General features: G+C 41.6%; 1 protein-coding gene across 2 annotated transcripts; it reads left to right on the top strand.

The window, feature by feature from the left end:
* The first annotated feature begins 818 nt into the window (after positions 1 to 818).
* Positions 819 to 14,388, top strand: arhgap19 (Rho GTPase activating protein 19). 2 transcript variants are annotated; one of them, XM_035402051.1, is made up of 12 exons: positions 819 to 883; positions 2,514 to 2,764; positions 3,135 to 3,215; positions 3,484 to 3,693; positions 4,147 to 4,373; positions 5,873 to 5,959; positions 8,306 to 8,371; positions 8,505 to 8,669; positions 8,974 to 9,003; positions 9,942 to 10,049; positions 10,758 to 10,832; positions 11,032 to 14,388. In XM_035402051.1, exons 1-12 carry the CDS (start codon positions 840 to 842, stop codon positions 11,083 to 11,085), a joined length of 1,398 nt encoding a protein of 465 aa, XP_035257942.1. In that variant the 5' UTR covers positions 819 to 839; the 3' UTR covers positions 11,086 to 14,388. The 2 variants fall into 2 exon arrangements, with proteins under 2 accessions (XP_035257942.1, XP_035257933.1); XM_035402042.1 differs by having other exon boundaries at positions 8,974 to 9,072.
* Positions 14,389 to 14,627: the final 239 nt, after the last annotated feature.

The raw sequence follows: 14,627 nt of genomic DNA, 5'->3' as shown, positions 1-14,627 counted from the left end.
AATGGATTGGTTCTCATCTATTTTTATTTATTTATTGGATATCATTTCTTGTGGAAATATATCATTGCAAAGCTTTCCTGAAGAAGTAAATTTGTATTTGTATATCTGTAGCACAACAAAGAAATCCAATGATTACAGTGTAGTAGAAGCCCAACCTCTTACCACAACACATGAAGACAAAGCATATTCAGATTCAGAACAATTCATGGTGGAAATAACAGATCCTTTGAATTAAAAATGTTCAAATTAATTTGAATTTAAAAAGTGAAATAACAGCATGCCATTGGTGCCAAGATTCTACTGTAGCTTTAGAAATGTAAAATTGTTCTACAGTCAGGTTACTCTATTTGTATACAAAAGAAAACTAACATCTCATTTAAATGCTTGATGTATACAATTTAAACCTAGCAATTCATATAACATGAAGCTATAGCAGTAATAATACACCAGAATCTTCACTGGCCAAAAACACTGCACGGGTCGAGCCTACTTGGCATTCTGTGTATGAAAAGCTGCTGACTGAAAATGAAATCGCACTTTCCTGATCAGACCTAATATTATGAAGAGAAATTATACGAATACTTATTTCCATTTTCTAAAGAGGCTTCAATAACCTTTTTATGAAATTATTCATAATTTATATTTTGAAGATGTTTCCGGAATGTGTTTTGTTTGTTTGGGTTAACGCAGTAGAATTGGCTTAATATGAATTTAAACAAACCAATCAGACAGCGAAGAGTGACAACTTGCTCTAAACTCCACGCCCATCCAAATTCACTGACCAATCGAGGACATCGTAGGTGGGGCTACGGAGGTGTCGCGGAGGATTCAAACGGAACATGGCGGCCGAGAAAGAAGCCGATGGAAACAAACAAAATAGAAGGTATCAGTAAAAACATGATAAATGCAAACAATTTTAAGGTGAACTGAAGTATTAATTCACAGTTGAGCGGAGCGGATAGTGCTTCCGAAAGTAATATTGTTGGATATTTATAATGACATGCCTCGTAGATTACCAACGGCAGTTCTCATTGACACGATTTGGTGGTTAGCGAACTAGTCTAGTGCTGGTCATTCGTGCTACGAGTATTACGTTAACTTTCATCAAAATATAGAAAAACCATTCGCTAGCATGGTGCTGTTTCATGGTTTAAAAAAAACGTTACGTCGAACAATACTAACAACTAGTACCATGTAAAACGTTGGTCATCATGCAGTTGCTGACTTAAAAGCAAACTAGCCAGCTACGTTATGCTTACTGACATCCTGGCTAACAAGGTACGGTGAATTTGTTATCAGGCTGTTTGGTTTGCTTGCTAGTCGGTGTCTTTGCCAACTAGCTATGTAATGTCGATGACACTGTATGTTGGAGATTTGGTATGGCAAATGTCTAGCTAGCTAGCAGCCAACTTTGGCAGCTGATTAAGTATTGCTAGCCAATTGTTTCCTTTTGGGTGCAGACGCGGCTGTACTCCTTCTCCAGTAATATCCAGACATAAAAAAAAAACACTAACATTAGCTAGGCAGTGAATGCTTGACAGTTAATGACAGTTAATTCACATAAGATAATAGAGATGATACAATGATGGAGTCTTGAAGTTGCTGTCAGGTTATTGGTTACCTGCTTCACAGCAATGGATTTCGTTTGGCCAGTTGTTTCATTTAAACTTATTTATCAAGATACTTAAACAAACTGTTTTTCCAACGGCGGGCAGGCAGTACTGCCTCATGGGCTGTGCATGGCAAATTGTGGTCACTCACTCACAGACGTTTAGTTGGACGCATGCGCAGGTGGTGCCAGCTAAAATGTGTCAGTGAAGTGAGTTGCGCCATGGGTCTGGACGGTTCCATGCTTGTTTGTTTCTGTCACCACCATTAAACAAGATTGAACATGCAGTCATCCACAGAAATTGAAGTTATAGGCCTAAGTGCCCCTTGGATGAGTGTCTGGATCAGGGTTCTACAACTACCTTTCCCTGGGTGCTTGATTATATTGGTGGTGCCAGATATGTTCCATGGACTTTTTATAAAGCTAAGCATAAGATGTCTTTTATGAGTGTACATCAAAGTAGATTCCTTCTTAAAATATGCATACACATTGTTTATTCTGCCAATAATGGGGTGTGCTGACCCTGCAGATTCAGACAGAGGCACAATAAAAAAAAAATAAAAAAAAAGACTTTTTCTTATTCTTGGTGAACTTGACCGTCTGTCTTTTGAGCACAGCATTTTGTCCCGAAGCTTCCATTTGAATAGCAATGGACTCTAGGCCAATAGGATTGGCTCAGAGGCTAACGGTGTCTGATGAGCAAAATATCTTGCTCTTCCTTGTAACCCAATATCTTCCCCGTCTTGATCCATATGCACACACTATTACCATTGTATCATCTAGATGGGCTCATCTCACACTCTTGAATGCTTTCTGCCCGAATCTCTCCAGAGTTGGATCGCACCCTGCTGAGTGGTTGTGCAGCTGAACCAAATGGATCTCTCTGTCGCTCTCTCTCTGACAGGGGAACAGTGGGCAATGTGGTGATTGGCCAGGAGACAGGTTCGCGTGGACGCCAACCAATCATCTTCAACCCAGATTTTTTTGTGGAGAAGCTGCGGCATGAGAAGCCAGATATTTTCACCGAGCTGGTGCTTAGCAACATCACTCGACTCATCGACCTGCCGGGGACAGAGTTTGCCCAACTCCAGGGTGAGGTTGACCCCAAGGTGCCCAGCACTGGTGGATTCTTCCGGAACTTACTCAAGCGCAAAGGTAAGTGTACATTCACATGCTTAGCTTAGTTTTGTTTGGCCTAGACAGTTTTCATGTGCAATGAAGGATATTTTGCATATTTATAGAAGTTTCTGATGACCAGCTGGCTTTACAGTGGCTGGTATGGGAGCATTATAGGGCTTGTTGTTTGAAATCCAGCAAATACACTTAATGTCATTCCAAAGCAGCTTGTACAGGCATATTATGTTTCCGGAGGTCGTAGATGTGGAGACTACCTGATTATTCTTCAAATAATTATTTGCAATATTGTTTCTTTTGGATTTTCCACCTGGATACACCTGGCATTTAGTGGATTCATTTTAGAAAATTATTCCATGGAATAACCTTTTTTTTTTGTTGTTATTCATAGATAAGGGAGTCGTCTTTGGGATGCCTCTAACTGAGGAAGGAATCGCTCAAATATACCAGCTCATCGAGTACTTAAGCAGAAGTGAGTTGTTCTTCACATTCTATGCTTGTCATCTCTATGATATTTGTCATACGACAGACCTCTTATGCCCGCCCGTGCTTTCTGTTTTCTTGCGTTTTGTGTATATGTGTGTTCCATTGGCTAATTAAAAATAATTTTTTTCCTCTTTTCTTCACTTGCTGATGCACTTAAACAGTTATTTTGGTTGTTGGCTACTGCGTGAAGGTGCCATTTCTTTTGTTTGTTTGTTCCAAAGACCGGAGTGTTTTTTTTCTTCTTTTCTTTGCAGACCTGCATGTGGAGGGTCTGTTTCGAGTTCCTGGGAATAGCATCAGACAGCAGGCCCTAAGAGAGATGCTGAACAGCGGGGTTGACATTGACCTGGAGACGGGCGACTACCACCCCAACGACGTGGCCTCCCTGCTCAAGACCTTCCTGGGAGAGCTTCCCGAGCCACTGCTAACTCACCGCCATTACCATGCCCACCTGAAGATCACAGGTACAGTCACCCCTGCGGGACGGTGCACAGTGAGATGAGGACGCTGGGTGGGGGTGCTGTCAAGCTTATTTTCCTACAGGCTAGCTCTGTGTGAATTTCAAATTATGGTACAAATTGTTTCCAGAAGTGACTTATTGATTTATTTACAATTAATTATTCTTTTAAATTGCCTAGTGTGATTTTAACAACCTGTTGTATATTAGGCTCTCATTGCAAACTTTTACTCACCTGAACTAACCGGTTAAATAAAGGTTATAAATGCATCTAGTTCCCAAAGCAGTGCTCAGCGATGTTAACCACAGATGTCTCTGCGGCAGTTATTGTTGATAATTGTACTCTCCTGTCATAGTGGATGTGAGTTAATTAAGATAAACAAGGCCTCATTTCCTGAACCTGCTGTTGGCCGTCCCAGCTGACTGATTCTCCTCCCTGTGATTGGTGCTTCGCCGTCAGGCCTCACCCTGTTTGACGAGAGGGGGAACAAGACGACGGTGCCAGACAAGGAGCGCCAGATTGAGGCCCTGCAGCTGCTCTTCCTGCTCCTCCCTTCTGCCAACCGCACCCTCCTCAAACTCCTCCTGGATCTGCTCTACCAGACCGCCAAGCAGCAGGACAAGAACAAGATGTCCGCCTCCAACCTGGCCATCATGTTCATGCCACACACCATCTGGCCAAAAAATGTAGGCTTTCCTCCCAGTTCCATTTGTTTGACCGTGAAGGCCCGTCTAAGCTTGTCTGCTGAGGAGAGAGTATATAGCACTGTTTCAAAAACTAGTTTTCAACAACCAAAGGCTGTCTGCTTCTAGTACATGCCCTTACAAGCTATATTGTGTCTTAGCTCTCTGTGAATAAATTGTTCCTACTATCATTCGGGGCACTAATTTTCACATATGCCCCCATTTTGGCTGACAGAACTCAAGGTGAACTATTTATTTGCGGAATAATGAACCAGGACACTTTATGGGTATAATAAATATTAGTGTATTCTCAATTAGTTCTCTTTAAAAATGGGGCATCCAGCTTACAGGTGGACAAGAAAATCGTTCTCGCAGGCTGTTGAAGATAAAAAGCCTTTAATTAGGGTAACCTTTGCTATTAAGCCCACCAAAATCTCTCATTTTTTATATATACTGCCACAATTTTTTTTAAAGAATGGTGGAAATAAAATGAAAGAGTAGTCTGGCATGAGCTTAATGAGCACGCAGTGCACCCTTTAAGCCCATCTCTGTTCTGACTAAGCCCACTTAATCATAAATCATCAAACCTGTTTTATTCAAATCTGCTGTCCATTAGCCTCCAATGGATATTTTCATTGTGTCTCAACTCCTGTCCTATGGCCTTGTGATTGGCATTTGAAATAGGTGTGACCTGCCTATTTTCTGTGTTGAAAAAAAGCCAAACTTAAAAAAAAAAATCGTACTTACAGTATCACAAATATGGGGGAAATTACTCTTCAAGACATTATCTTTCAGTAAGTGTTATGATTTTCTCTGTACTTCCTACTTTGTACTTCTTACAGACCCTCTGCTGGTATTTGAAATTGACCAAATTCACTGATCCAACTGGTGCACACGTTTTTATGAAGTTTTTTACTCCTTCTGAAAGAAACCCAATTTGCAGGTTCAATACTAATTTTGTTTAGTAAAGATAAATAATTAAGGGTAGCCAGGGTCAGGATTTACAATTGAACAATAACTTTTGTTGATTATCAAACAAATGTTAATTACATTTAGGCTATTAGTTTGAAACATTGTAAACACATTTTAATGCAACCATTCAAGCTCACTGACGGACAGTGGTAGAATTATATTGAGATAAGGTTAACAATCTCATTTAACCCATACCTGACCTATACCATCCTTGAATTAAATCTGGATTTGACATAAAAAATTGTAGACAGCCGGTGAGTTGGTGTTCCAACCTCTTCACCCTTAATATCCTTCACTAACTCAGTTACCTGCTGATTTATGCATGCAGTCATATAAGGGGTCTCTGCAGAGATGACACAAAGGTATCAAACCTTTAATGTGATGAGAAGAAATACTGTAGTTTTGTTGTCTTTGTGCTCTTTGAGACAGAAGGGTGAGTTTGGGAACCTGCTGGCCCTGTGTTCAAATATTCTGTTTGTATCTGACGGGACTGAACTATTTTTGTGTTTAATTAAAAATATATAAAACAGATGACTACAAATGACCTTCAGGAAAACCTGAAGAAGCTCAACAACTGCATGGCTTTCCTGATCAAGCATTCTCAGAAGCTGTTCCGGGTAAGGCTTATTTTCAAATAACCACGTTCTTCTTGACTTTTAAATATTTGTTTTATAAAGCAGTACCATTTGTGTACTTTTGAGTAGAATTTCTCCTGATGCTTCCCTATCCATGCTGGTTTTCATTCCAAACATAATTGCAACCTCTGAATTTCTATGAGCTGTTCGGTGCTCTTAATGACAAACCTAGGGCCAGATTTATGTTCATAAAACTTGCTGTGCAAAAACACCCATATCACTCATGTGAAAAGTAATTGCCTCCTTAATAACTGACTGCACCACTTTTAGCAGCAATAACCGCAACAAAACACTTCCTATAATTTGATATCATCGCTGTGGCAAAATGTTCGCCCACTCTTCTTTGTGGAAGTGCTTTAATTCAGACAGATTGGTAGGTTTTTGAGCATGAACTGCTGGTTTCAGGTCCTGCCACAGCACCTCTATTGGGTTCAAGTCAGGACTTTGACTAGGTCACTCCAAAACATTAACTTTGTTGATTTTCAGCTATTCCGATATGGACTTACTTTTCTGTTTTGGATCGTTGTCTTGATGCATAACCCAGTTACACTCCAGCCTCGACTCACGGACAAATGACCAGATGTTCTCCTTAAGAATTTTCTGGTGCAGCGCAGAATTCATGGTTCCTTCAATAATGGCTAGTCATCCAGGTCCCAAGACAACATAGCATGCCCACATAATCACACCAGCGCAACGCGTTGACTGTTGGTATGATGTTCTTACTGTGAAATGTTAGATTTGCTTTATGCCAGACATAATTATAGCTGTGTCATCTGTTCATAGAACTTTGTCCCAATGGGAATCGTACAGGTGCTTTTTTGCTAATTTGAGATGAGCATTGATGTTTCTCTTTGTTAGCAGTGGTTTCTCTGCCTTGCTACTCTCCCATGAATCCCAGAAACCAGAGTGGTTTGCATGGGATTCTATAAGGTGTTCTGTGTAACTGCAGCAGCACTATGAAACCAAACTAGCCATACTCTCTGCATTTAATCAAATTCCCTGACGCAGATGTTGAATTTTACTGTGTGAACGAATGGTGTGTCTCGAATCACAGGACTTCTGGTTACATCGATCCCAGTGATGTTTTTATGTTCTAACAACACCCAAGAAAAAAAATCTGTAACACAAGCATTTCCCCTGGCTACTCTGGAACCCTAGGCTATAGCACAGCAACAAAGTGTGAAGAAATGACGTGTTCTGGCCAAAATTGAGTGGGCCTGACTGTTTTCGTGTAGAGATGGGCAAGGATGGCCAGATATGTTTCTGGATTTAAAAAAAAATCAATTTTGCTTGGAACTCCTTAATTAGCCAAATCATTTTGGCTCCAGTGCTTGATGAGCTCATGAAGGACAGCTGAATACTGTTGCGTCCCTGTTCACTGCAACACTTCCATGAGTGAACCTAGGCAGATTACCTAATTAAGCCGAGGTTCCATGAGTGAACCTAGGCAGATTACCTAATTAAGCCCAGGTCGTTCTAGGGAAAGCCTGAATGAATACACTGTCCCGGTGGGAATGCAGTTCTTCGCCGCATCTCCAAAAACGTCGCGGAGTTATGGCACGGTGGAGCGAGACGGTTCGAGAAGTTCAGCTAGGTGTCCTTTGGGTTTTCGCTGCCCCCCCCCCCCCTCCAGCTACTCGAATGCTCCTTGGTTGCCAGCTCTCGTCAGTGAAAGAAAGTGCCTCTCGTCCATTCGCTGCCCGCTCTCCTGCTTGTTGCACACTGTGTGCCTTGTAGTGCACTTAATAGCGTCTGTCTTACAACAGATGCTATTGGAAACGATCCTGCACTTCTGCTGAAGTGCTGTCTGGTGTGATGGAGTTGTGTTGCAAAAGAACTGTACAGGAGGAAATATCATTTGACGTGTGAAGCAAAAGGTTTTGAGTTATTAAATTATCCTTCAAATGAATGTGGTTTTTATACTCTCTCCCTGCTCTGTAATCATATATTTTTAATGTTTTAATTAATAGGATTCTACATACCAAGCATCCTTAGGAAACGGCTGGACGTAGGAGAACACAAAGGGCCGCTCTGAAGCCTGCTCATTATTCCATAATGGCTATGCTTTTATAGCGAGGGCTTTTAGAATCCTGTAGGCTAATGATTGTGAAGCACGCGTTGGATCCACGTTGAGGTTTCCTTACTTGATTGTAGGTTTTTTTAAACAGTATTTTTTTTTTGTTAGCTTTGTGTTGTACTCGTTTAGCAGAAAGCATCCCGACTGGGTTTTCCTGCTGTTTCGGGTTCAAACCAGTTTGTACGTGTGCATGTGCGGGTCGTGAAACATCAAACGGGGGGTTCAAATACTCTCATCTGTGTTCTCTGCAGGCTCCCCCTTACATCAGGGACTACGCCAGGCTGCAGTTCTCAGGATCAAAGATTCTTCAGTCAAAGGTCAACTGTCTTTTTTTGTTCTGCGTTCATCTTAGATGCAACCGACACTATTTTTTTTTGTTGTTGGTCCATCAGCGTTTTTAATTATTTGTTTGTTAATTAATTATTTGAAATGTCTGGCTCTCTGTTTCAGGACGATCTGGACCTGCCGCCTGCGGGGAACACTGTCCCGCAGAAGAGGGTCTGCCCGGACACGGGGTCGACCCAGCACCACACCGAGGAGGCCCTGAAAGAGCTCTTCCGCCATGTCAACAACAATATGCCCGACTCTGCCAAGAAGAAGAAACTCATTCGCCAGGTAAAGGAGAACTGGAGAGAGCTAGAAGAGGCCAATAGATTGATGTCTGCTATTTCTGATTAAACGGTAGTTTAAAAAAACCAGCTTCTGACTACCTACAGTCTTGTGTCGGTTATACACTTTGTTGTACGTCGCTCTGGATAAGAGCGTCTGCCAGATGCCTGTAATGTAACGTGTGAAGTTTGCGTTCATTTCTAATTAACTGGAGAGGTGAAAATTGACATCTAGATTGTTGCAAGGGTTATCTTGTGGTTCGGTGATGTTTCGGTGCTATTGCGGTGCTAACTGCGACTTGCGTTTCTAGTTTGCGAAGCAGTCCACGCCAGGAACCCCAGTGAGTGAGAGCCAGACTCCGCCCAGCAAGAAGCACGCTCGCTCGCGGTCTTTCGGAGGGCTCATCAAGGTTGGCATCACAGTCCTGCTACAGCTGAGGCGGAGAGGGGGGGGAACTATTAAACTAGTTGAATGAGGGAATGATCTGGTGGCCAGATTGAGTGAGGCGATAGGGACTTTTGCCAGGAGACGAGGTAACACGCTCTCTTTTAAACAGGATCTTTAATGACCGCAGTGGGCAAGATCCTTTGATTTATGTCTTGTCTAAATGCAGCCACCTTCAGTTCTGTGACCCTGTGGTGGCACTGGTAATTTGTTTTCCTAGTTGGTCCAGAGGAAAGACTGCTAAAATTTTCAGTCTCTTCTGTTGTATTTGACACACATAACGAAGGCTGTTTTTGAGTGGCACAAATCTAAAGACAGAGAGAAGTTCTTACACATGATTTTTTTGTGATACGCTTTCTTATTTTTTCCTGCCATATTTTGAAACCAAAATAAAAATGGAGCCCTCACAGCTTGCGTGTTGACATCATACAAACATTTATGAGTCTGCCACAAATCCACCAGTCGCTCCTCGTTTTTGGAACTCCAGATTATTTGGCTCAGCCATAGCCCATTTTGAATCTTGTGTTTACTTCTGTATTTTCCCCTTCTTCCTTCCTCTGTTGCAAATTCAATTTTCATTGGCTATTGAAATTCCCGTTGCGATTGGACACTTTGGACCAGCGCAAACCACGGGATTATGCACAGACCAGCCCGGATAAAATCAAAAATGTTCGATTTAGTCATGGTGTTGCCCACTGGGATCGCGTGAGAGAGATTTGAGTCTTTCACTCGCACACGCATTGCATTGCAGCTGTGACTATGCAGCGCGGCTGCCCTTGACTACCACGGACTCTGCCCCCATCTCATGTGCTCTCTGTGCTCTCCCTGGAACAGAGGAAGGTTTTGGGGAACCAGGTTGCCATGGAGAAGAGAGGCAGGATTGTTTCTTTGGAGGGGGCCAGCAATGCGGAGAAAAGGGGGAAGGAAAACAGTCAAGGGAGCGTAAGTTCTGTCTCCCTGCCGAGGCCGTTTGTGTAATAATTAAAGGCATACTATGCAGGATTTTTAGCCTTCCGGTCTTATGTTTATAACAGTCTCCTCCGTCCTCAACGCGCACCCACATCTACGTTTTTATATATCTATAAATATAAATGTTACTTTTTTTTATCGTTTTTTAAAATTTATATTTCTGTTTTTTGATGTCTATCACCAAAATCCAAAACTGAGGTTGACTCTGATTTTTGATCAAGCCCTGCCATCTTCCCTGCTGCTATTGCAGTAGCTAGCTAGCTAACGCTACGCTCCACTGAAACCTGATCCCACCCTGTTGGCTCTGTAGCCACACCCACCCCTCCACACACTGAAAAGACCGTCAAGCCCGGAAATGTCCGGGAATACATCTTAGAAGAAGAAATGCAGGCAGAGGAGCACATATCTATGATGCCTGTGCATCACAGATATGACTGAGCATGGTTATTGTATAATATTTTCAAGGTAAAAATCCTGCACAGTATGCTTTGAAGGCAGAAATTGTCTTTTTCACAAGAAATAATGAAAGAGTAATGGTGAGAGAGATCATTTCCCCCCACTGCCCCCAGATGATTGTTATTCATTGAAATAATAAATGATACTACCACGTATATACTTTCTGAACTTTTTTCCCCTCTAAATTGACCTCTATGACCTGAAAATCTTCTTTTGCCATTATAGGTAGCTCTGGTTTCTCCTGTCTTTTTGAAATCAGTGTGTCCCAAGGCTTCTGATGTGATACTAAACATGGAAAAGGTACCGGTGTCCTAACCTGTCCTTAACAGGATATTTCACTTTGTTACAACACTGATAATTTTGTGGTGCTTACCCCATTGTATTTGCGTAGCCTGAATACTATTTTCTTGCCCCTGTTTGAAGTAAAAGTACATGGTTTGGAATGTGCGTAGTAGTTCATGTTGAGTTGTTACTCTAATCTGTATCTGTTTGTCTCCAGGTCTCCAACCTCACAAGAGTGTGCTTTTCACCATCGCAGGAGTCCACAGTTTAGCACTGGGAATTGGTCGGCCCTGTCCTAAATGTTTAAATATAGTTTTTCTTTGACTGTGAAAGCTGTGACAAGCTTAGCGAATGGTGGCCCAAACCAGCGGAAACGGATAGCCCCAGGTTGCGATCAATGTCTTTGCAACTAAGGGTGTTGGTTCACAACATGGTGCACATTTTTCCTTAGCTTCAAGGTACAAATTTGAGTTGAGTTTTCCCTTTTTTTGTTTTTATTTTATTTTTATTTTTTTTGCAGTGTTGGCAGCTCAAACGAAAAATATGCAGACTGTTCTAAACAACAAGTGAAACTCTTGCTTAAGCTTGTTTCTCAAAGCTAAAAAAAATATTGTGTGCAGTAGCTTTTTGGGAGATAACCGTTTCAGTTGCTTTAGGCCCTTTTCCAGCAATCACTTGAACAAACTTCAAAATGGACAAAGACCACTAGACAAAGGAGCCATTCTTAATATCTGTGTATATGTATATGTTTTAGTCTTTACATAACTGTGATGGTGGGCTGTATTTTGAGTCTAACAAAGGCTACTTTTCCTTTAAGTGGAGAAATGTTTCTGAAATATTGTACTTTTATTGATATTCTCACATAGCTGCCTGTTCATCTAGAGCATGGCTGTCTAACCCTGTTCCTGGAGATCTAACATCCATGTTAGGTTAGGTTTTCAATTCAACCCTGATTTGACACTCCTTATTCTACTAATTAGCAGCTCAGTGAGATGCTAGCTGTTGAATTATATGGTGTGCTTTGTTCGGGTTGGAGTGAAAACCTACAGGACGGTGGATCTCCAGGAACAGGGTTGGGCAGCCCTGATCTAGCGTCTAAATTGCTGGGTTCTTCATCGTCAAGGAGTTGTCTATAGTGGCAGGACCGCGCCAGCTGTTCCCATGAACAGTTTAGAAAACTGTTCTCATATACGTGTACAGTACCAGATGCAGCTGATTTTAAAAAGAATCATTTTGCTTTTTGAGGGTCATATAGATATATGCCATTGAAAGCATTAATATCTTAATTCCTTTGGTATTTAAACTTGGCATGTTTACAAAAGCAGACTACTTATTTTTGTGTTTTTGAATGCTTAATAACAAGATGTCTTGCATGTAGGTAGGTTAATGAGGTCCTGTCTAAGACGTGTTGATTGACCCTGTTCAATGTGATGCATTTTCTGTGCTGTTATTTTTGGGTAATTTTGGCCACAAAGGGGGGTATCCTTTTTTCTTTTAACTTTTTATTTTTGTCCTGTTTTAACTGGAAGTCCTGCTTTTTTAGACCTCTTAACCTCTATCCTTTGTCAGTATAACTCTTAAGGCCAGTTCATATATTGATGTCTCACACACTCCAGTTTTTAAGTATACATTTTGAGTAGATATTTTGTAGAACTAAGGAAGTTTCAACCATAATAAGTCTTATAAGTGCGCTTAAAAAGCATCCTTTAGATCCCAGGTTACTTGTGTGTACCCTTTTACTTTCGATTAGTCTTGTGAGTTAAGTGCACTGTTTTGGAGCAGGGTCTGGTTCTGTTGTGACTGATGGAAGATTTGTTTTGATGAAAGGTTCCGGGAAGTGAGTAAAAGGGAATGGATCAGGTCAGTTTGAAGGAAGCTGTGGTTGAGTTCTCTAATAACAGCGGTCAAACATTTCGTTCGCTACGTGCAGGGCACGAACGCTGCATTTTAAGCAGGCTAAGCTGTACGAAGACGCGTGCGCTGTGCGATCGTTCTGTTTGTGACACGATGTCGGACATCGATGCCTTAGAGAAAGGGAGCGGGCGTTCTAAATGAGCTCTGTGAGGTTGCATTAGCAGGTGTGATTTGTCAGGAGTGTGTTCTGCGAGGCGCAGGAGGATGAGAATGAATTGAGAGGGAGGGCCTGGGGGATTAGGTTCAGGAGGGTAAAACACAGGTAATGCTTTACAAGACAGCGCCCGGAAGCTCAAGTGCACGGTAGCGAAATATGAAAACGTGAATTGAGAATTTTTTTTTTTTACCGTCAGTCAGTTGTTTACTGCTTAATGTCCATTCATTTTTAGAACCCTTTCACAAAGTCTATGCAATGTGAATGCACACGCCTCTCTTCTTTTCCCTTGAGGGTACGCAGGGCCTGGTCACGGGGAGCGTTCTTGTTTTGCACAGTACTGAACGCAGTTCCTTTTTTTTTTTACCGGGCCAAATTTGGCTTGCGGTCGTGTCCGTGGTGCTGGTGCGTTCCCCTGGGTTTCGGTTCTGCGCACCCCCCTTTATTGGAACCGCTCTGGCCGAGGCACAGGTTACTGCGGGAAGGACACCTTATCTTAGCAACCGCTTGCTTGTCGGTCTCTAGGGATGTCAGATTTGAAAAGCTCTGACATCCCCAGAGAACCTCAGCGAGCGGTTGCTAAGGATATGGTGTCTCTCCTGCTTGTAATCTGTGCCTCGGCCCTAGCGATACCTCTCGGGGGGGTAACATCCCATATAGGACATCCCACAGAGCTGAAACGCCGGTGAACGTACAAGGGAGAGGCACGCCATCCATGCTAATGTCTTTAGTTCTCATTTTTAAAATCTATCTAATGGTTTATCAAAAAAGACCAGCCATAATGATTTACAATTTTTAAGCTAAAAAATATAGTCAAAATTGCAAATGTTTGCCACAGCGGCACTGTGCAAGTTATACTCATCTTGTGTATTTGTGTTTCTTTGATATGTTTGACATTTATTATTGTTATTATTATTATTTTTTTTTTTAGGTACCACAAAACCTGTGTTACATATTTATTTCTTATTTGAATAAGTGAGAGGCCAGTTTGGAGTCATTTAAATTGGATTACAGTCTAATTTGTACCGTGAACAAAATGCCTCCGAGTCCGCTTTGTTTTAAAATTTGCATTTCCCAGCTAGCCCCAGTTCATGATTTCGTTCTGGGGTCTTGTGTGTCTGCCTCTCGTTCTGGTGCTGTCTCATTTTTATTTTTTTTGGAATTCCCCCCTGTGAATATGAACGAACCAACTAAAAAGCTCCTTCACCTGCTTAGCTGTAACAAGGCTATTTGTGTTCAAAGGCACGTCCTGGAAGTGGAGTGGCAATATTGATCAGGGGGCACTGCGCTCACGCACTGTTGCTTTTTCCAGGAAGCGGTGCCAAGCAACATCAACTTATACTGTTATGGAGGGCCTTAAAAGCAAATGTTTTGTACTGCTTTTTCTGTTTTAATACAATGTCCTTTGTGTTTATATATTTATATGTAAAGTGCTGTAAAATAGATTGTCTTTTTCTAGTTGCAGTACATGTTTTTTTTTTTATTAAACCTTTTTATGGAACCTTATTTTCCCCAATTATTGTATTTTAATGGGATAGTGTTGTACAGAGTGCTTGTTTATTAATTACGGGTCAAGCAGTAGACCTGCAGATACATGATGCATGTAAATAACAAATTCTGCAGTAATTGGATACTTATGTTTTCTACTGGAATTCACATACAGCCATACGTTTTGGGAAAGGGGGTAGTAGGGGCTGTACCTGAAGCTACCAAGCAGAAATGAGAGTAGACTAAACTTGAATGTA

The sequence above is a fragment of the Anguilla anguilla genome, chromosome 2, assembly GCF_013347855.1.
Source record: "Anguilla anguilla isolate fAngAng1 chromosome 2, fAngAng1.pri, whole genome shotgun sequence".
In the NCBI taxonomy this organism is placed as follows: domain Eukaryota; kingdom Metazoa; phylum Chordata; class Actinopteri; order Anguilliformes; family Anguillidae; genus Anguilla; species Anguilla anguilla.
The sequence above is the reverse complement of the archived record's forward strand: the minus strand, read 5'-3'. Positions and strand labels throughout refer to the sequence as shown.